At 40.2% G+C, this 6720-nt stretch overlaps 1 protein-coding gene across 2 annotated transcripts; it reads right to left on the minus strand.

Annotated features, from left to right (window-relative positions):
* Positions 1-59: 59 nt before the first annotated feature.
* Positions 60-5589, minus strand: LOC128757565 (gasdermin-E-like). 2 transcript variants are annotated; one of them, XM_053862955.1, is made up of 11 exons: positions 5460-5525; positions 4819-4866; positions 4512-4725; positions 3867-4059; positions 3618-3795; positions 2606-2726; positions 2403-2531; positions 2202-2323; positions 1950-2100; positions 1789-1859; positions 60-1318 (listed from the first exon to the last, which is right to left on the minus strand). In XM_053862955.1, exons 3-11 carry the CDS (start codon positions 4720-4722, stop codon positions 1091-1093), a joined length of 1404 nt encoding a protein of 467 aa, XP_053718930.1. In that variant the 5' UTR covers positions 4723-4725; positions 4819-4866; positions 5460-5525; the 3' UTR covers positions 60-1090. The 2 variants fall into 2 exon arrangements, with proteins under 2 accessions (XP_053718930.1, XP_053718929.1); XM_053862954.1 differs by lacking the exon at positions 4819-4866 and having other exon boundaries at positions 5460-5589.
* Positions 5590-6720: the final 1131 nt, after the last annotated feature.

Here is a 6720-nt window from a genome sequence, read left to right on the forward strand (position 1 = left end):
GTAAAATGCTCACACCGAAATTCAGCATGTAACACAGGTATAGATTATAAAGTCAACTTTATTTCTTCTCCTCTTGCTTATTTCATTTACAAGTTGTGGACAAAATGACACAATGCTGCCCCCCACAAATGCGGAGGATTATTGTCAAAACAAACACTAGACACTGATGCAAATGTCATATAACTTGTCATTACCTTAAAAAAATAAGGTATAAATAGTAAATAGTATCATGCTGTAACAAGACTGGAGCTGGGCAATATGACATCACACTACACAAACTAAAGGAGCTTAGATAAAAAAAAACAATAATACACAAGAGTTGTAAAATAGCTCAGATTAAAAAATGTCTGTGTAAAATTGTTTTGATGCAAACACAAAAAAATCATGAAAAATCTGGATTTTAGTTGTTATAGATCGACATCATAATAATTATGAACACAGGTTGTAGTAATAGCTACGGTAAAAGCAGCACCCATTATGAGAAGTACACTTATGTAGCATGAATTTTCAATATCCGCATAAATGTAAAACAATGTTTTCTTTGATTTAGTAGACAAACAGAGTAAAAAAAAAAGAAATATATAATTAGAATGTGTATGTCACAAATTATTATTTTGGAAAAATAAGCCAATTCAGTGTCTATGAAAGAAAAAATCTGATCTAGCCTTCTTACATGAATGCACAAATGTATTTCATACATTAATAATATAGCACTGTTTATAACTCAGAGTGTATGTTTTTATTTTAACAGTAATTTATAAACAATAAACAAAAAATATAAATGTTATATTTTAAAATATGTTTGTTTTTTGTCAGTCATTTTGTATAAAATTGATCTCGAAATACATGGCTAGATATTTGGAACATTATAAAACAGTTCAGCTTATGCACATGGTCTTATGTTTATATTATGACAGCAAGTCTCATATAACTGGAGTTTCAGCAGCAAGCTGAAACTCAGCAAGCGCTCTTTCAATGATTCAAAGGAAATGGTTAAATTGTAGAGAAATATACAAGAAATCTGCGAGTATTAGTTATATTGGATTATTATTGGTAAATGCAAATGTAGCACGCTGAACAACTTTGACCGCTATTTTCTGAGTAATGAAGACAGTCCATGGAGTGTTATGCAGAGCACCAACATCTCCACACTATGGTTGCTCCATCCATCCACCCACACTCTGTCAGCATCCCGACTGAGGGTCAGGTTGGCAGACTGGAAGAGTTCTTTAGCCTTCTGGAAATCCTGGATCTCTTGTAGCAGAGGAGGAAGGGACGAGCAGGAGACAAATGAGCCCGTCCCTTTGAACAAGCAAACCTGAAACAGATGCAAGCAGAAATGAATATGAAAACTGTTGCTGAGCTCCCTGGATGGATAGATAGATAGATGACAGATGGATGGATGATAGATAGATAGACCGACAGACAGACAGACGGGCGGACGGGTGGACGATCGACAGATAGATAAATAGATAGATCGATATGAAAACTGTTTCTGAGCTCCTTGGATAGATAGATAGACATACAGACAGACGGACGGACAGGCGGACAATTGACAGATAGATAGATAGATAGATAGATAGATAGATACAGATAAATACAGATAGATAGATAGATAGACACAGATAAATACAGATAGATAGATAGATAGATAGATAGATAGATAGATAGATAGATAGATAGATAGATAGATAGATAGATAGATAGATAGATAGATAGATAGATAGATAGATAGATAGATAGATAGATAGATAGATAGATAGATAGATAGATAAAAAGTCAACTAACCATATCATCACAGGCCTCTAGGAAATCTGGTTCACTCTCACTGAGGAGGCCCAGAGTTTCATCAGGCAGCTCTAAATACATGACAAAAATAAAACTCAACAATGGGTGTCATGTAAACAAAACAGGGGAATGTAAACCAAAGAAAGCTCAACTCCTCTAACCTTCCATGGCGCTCAGCACCACCAGAACTGACTCCAGGAGAGCAGCTGGGTCACAGGAGGTGCTCTCAGGCTCATAACCGACACCCAATAGCCTGGACAGCAACGGATGTTGACTGTGCGACTGTGTGTCATCTAGGAAAATGTCCTCCAGCTGAGTGAAGACAATTCACATTTCACAGAGTTAGGAAATATATAAGAAATGTTGCTTCAGTTCGAGAATACAACGTGATTTTAATAATAAATTGTGCTCACCGCACCCTGAAGACAAGACAGGACTTCTTTCACCCTCATCATTTGAGAAATATTCTGAAATAAGACTTGGCGTGTGGCTTGTGGGAGCAGTGCGAGCGAAGAAAGCCTTTCATCCAACCAGCCTGGAAGATGGAACATAACCAAAACAGTCATTATACACAATGAACAGTTCAATATCTGGAGGACAATCTACCAGCAGACCATTTAAAGGTGCACTTCCGGCAACATCTTGAGGAAGTCCGTCCACCACACAGAGCGAATCTTGCGAGACCTTATCCTGCAGCATGTCAGCCTCAAAACCACCATTTTTCCCATGTGACAAACAAATCACTGCAAGCACAGACACCGAAATGAGCTGATCGACTGAGCTGCGCTACAGTGCTGCAGACTCGTGCGTCACTCACTATAGTGACCATCCTTTTTGATCTCCAGCTCCAGGACGCTGTATGCCACCACTGTGCCAGAGGGGATCTCCATGGAAACGTCAGTGTCCCGCTCCAGATTGCCTCTTCCCTTGGCAGACACCTGAAATTCGGGAATTTTACCAAAAATATTTCTTCTTTATACAATCAGCAATAGTCGTTCATAAAAGCTAGCTTCTAGAATATAGGTCCCTACTAGATTTCTGTCTATGGGTATTTATAGGCCAAAGAACGTCTTGCTGCCAAAATATTGAGCTTCATCACATCAAACTGATGAATTCACAAGCGTTTTATCGACCTTAAAGTGCTGAAAAAGGCGCTGTTTTTGCCCGAGTTCCACCATCAGAGCTGATCTCCAGGAGGACCGGAGACAAGAAGCATCAACTGAGACCTGCTGTGGTGTCGGACACTCGGGTGAAAACATTTTTTTAGCATTCACTCGGGTGAAAACATTATTTTGACCGCTTTAAGTTAAATAAAATATGTGACAAGTTCCTGATTCAAGTTCAGAACATTGCCCAGTTTGTTTCATGAGTCAGTCTCGATGCTGGACCCGGTTTTCAAAACTAGTTTAGAAGTGATCCTCATGCATTATTAAGCCGAGTGCACCACTGACCTTTCTACAGCACAGACGGCACCATTGCACCGCGGCTTATAGACCGGTGCGACTTATGTATAAACAAGATCTATTTTCCATCTTAAATGTAGTGGGTGCTGCTAATATTTTGGTGCACTCTATAGTCTGGAATTTATAGACTAAGCTAATGACTACTCTTTGTCACATTGCACTAATACAGTACATCTTTAAAACACCTCAAATTTTGGACCATGAAAACATCAGTACAAGGAGGTTAGTTGGGATAGAGGTGAGCCATAAAGGAAAAATACACACGTTGGTTCAGAGCAGCAGTGCGATGACAATAACATCAGATGGTGTTGTGAGCAAAGACTGTGACTGAAGGTTTTTAACATACTGTATATTCGCCAGACTCACCTTCCCTGCGCTCCACAGCATTTCGAAGAGATCCACCACAAACTGCAAGTCGCACTGGTTGGTCTTGTTTTCCACAATGGAGCAGACGCTGGCGGTGAGGATCACCTCTTTGACCACAGCCAGAACCACATTGCTCTTCTCCAGCTGCTTCACCAAATCGTGGTTCATGTTCACCAGCCTGTGAGCATCAAAGAAACAATGAACTATCGATGAAACAAAACATGAATTATTGGTTGAAAGGTCGTCCACCTCTCATTAGAATAATCGATCAGGTTATTGATATCCAGCTCCTTTTTCCGCAGTTGGCCAAAACTGGACTGGAGTTTGGAGGTGCCGTGGCCCTCCAATGTCACCACGGCTTTTATGGCCGCAGTTTCCAGTTTCCCAGAGCGGAGGGTACCACATCTCTCGGAGTAGGTGACAAAGTCACCCTCAGTCGTCCCTGACAAGACACAGCGCCATGAGACAGCTTGAAGAGCTAGCTACATTAGCGCCATGACCCTGAAACTCTTCATTTCATCACTTGTCACATGGAGATTCCGTTTTTAAATTTTTATCAGCATATTAAACAACATGACACTCAACTCATCGATCTCTAATACTGTAAGCATTGTAGCATTTAACAGTTTTATTGAGATTATTGCGCAATAATTTTACACTGCGAGTGAATTGCAACATTTTTTTGGGGGGGATGTTGAAGCCATTTGAAAGTAGCTTGTGTTGTGCATCTGCGTATGCAGTTTCCAGTGAAAACCTCAGCCCACAGACTTACTCCATGTCATTCATTCATTTGAGCTGACAGGAAGCACATAAGTCCCACTTCTCTAAAAATGCTTTCACCCTCTTCTGAGTCATGTATTAGGAGCAGCCAAACTTTTTAAAAACTGCACGTACCCAGACTCAGCAGCTCACCCCCGAGCAGCACTTTACTCAGGCTGAAGCCGGTGGGGTGGTATTTGGGCTTCTTCCAGGACCAGATTGGCTTTCTTTTGGCCACAAGAGCCCACGGGGTCAGTTTGCCAGCGTCATTAATCCCGCACACATGGATGAGGCTCCCATCGGGGTCGACCTGCCGGACAAAGCTGGCAGTCGCTCTGGAAAACATTGCCTGTGAAGACGGAGGGATGGAAGCAGTTAGTTCCATTGCCTTCGTAGGGGGCAGATCCTGACCAAAGTCCCCCAAAACATTCTTGTCACTCACTCAGTTAGAGGCAAGAGGGGAGGAATTGGAACGATGACACTGAAACCACTGTCAACACCAAGAAGATAAAGGAAAGCGGCAGCTGCCGATTGGTTTAGAATAGGCAGATAGGCAGGTTAAACCAGCAACCACAGATGGTTAGTGTCAACAGAGTCATGGCACAAGAGTCAATGATCTGCCGAAGGGGTGTTTAACTAGGCAATATTTCATGTATTAATATATTAATGCATTTTCATTTCATTCATTTCACAAGAGAAGCGATAGCTGATTGAACTATAGTCTGAGATTTAATATTTATATTTTTGATCAATCACATTCCTGTATTAAACACAAATTTCCGTAAATAAAAGACTTATCAGCAATATCACCGTTAGCCACCATATATATATATATATATATATATATATATATATATAAAGACTGAATATTTGAAGCTGTCCAAAAGCTTTTAACATATATTCATTAACATGTATTCATATTTAATACAGACATTGCCGGGAAGCTCGCGCGCGCCTGTGAGGTATCACAGGCTGCGCGCCACAACCACAGACGCGTGATTCGGATTAGAGGAGCAAAAAACAGACGGAAAATAGCGGAAAACTGAAAGTAAGCGGCGAGTTAAGGGTCAAACGCACGCTTACCTTAAAAGCACCGGAGTCGTGTGTCCAGTAGTGGATTTAAAATGACACCATGCGCAGTTAGTGGGGTCAAACGGAACTTTTTTCCCCCTTTACCAGAACCACCGACGTCATATGTGAATGTGGGCGGATCCGCCTCCTCCCTCTCTTCTCATATGGAGTTCGGGAAGACCGATTAAGACCGGCCTCTCGGTCGGACACTCATTTGAAACTTATTTATTTGAACGAACTATGCTCTCACCATCATGTTTTAAACATTATTTTCCCATTTTTACTCCATAACATTTTTTTTTTCATTTCCCTCGGCAAATGTTTTGTGACATTTTCCTTTATTTATATCATTTTCACCACATTTACTACATACTTCATACGTGTTTTTGCCGTAGTAGTACTTTTAAATCAGACCTGGAAAAGTGTGGCCTGGGGGCCATATAAGGCCCTTGCCTGTATTTTCATGGCCCACAGGTTGACTAAAACTATACAAATTATATCCTCACTCTTTTCTAACCATTACTAGTTCAACAGTTAATATAACATGTTCTTGTTCTAATCCTACTATTTCTCCTTTTTCTTCTTTTCAGTTGCCTTTTTTGTGCGTCTTGTTCCTTAAAATACATTGAAAGAAAATTGAAGAGATATTTTGAAGTAAATCGCTTTTTTATCTTTCTTAGACATCTGGTCTATGTTTGAGTTATAATTTCATAGGTTTCACGGCATATTTACACTTCATAATATCCTTACTTCCACTTCCTCTTTTGAGGTCCATTTTGTCCTTGACACATTAGTCTACATTTTGGAGTTTTTTCATGTTTCATGGAAAGTTCTTTTGGCATGATGGCTCCTCACAACAGTCACACTTTATAATAATAACATAATCTCATATGTTTTGATTCAGTAAAGGTGTTTATGTGAGTAAAAAGGCCACATTTTGGAGGACATAGGGGAGACCCATCTTTACTAATGCATTTCCAGTGAACAATGTGGGCAAAAGCCCCCTCTAAATGTCTCATGCAGTATAACATTCACAAAGTTGTATGGGTATTCCTATGTCCGGAACCCATGTCATCAAATTCCATCATACTCTGATGAAATCTGCGTCACATGGTTCAAGTCAGTTCTTCGCAGGAGAACCACTCTCACTCGCTGAAGTCTTTGGAAACCATAGCCAGTCAAATGACCAGTGAAAGATGAAATTTGGGAATCTCTGATGACAATACAGCTATTGCTATGGTGTGTTTGATTCTCTTCATCCTGTGGCGTCTCA

This window comes from Synchiropus splendidus, chromosome 4, assembly GCF_027744825.2.
Source record: "Synchiropus splendidus isolate RoL2022-P1 chromosome 4, RoL_Sspl_1.0, whole genome shotgun sequence".
Lineage (NCBI taxonomy): Eukaryota > Metazoa > Chordata > Actinopteri > Syngnathiformes > Callionymidae > Synchiropus > Synchiropus splendidus.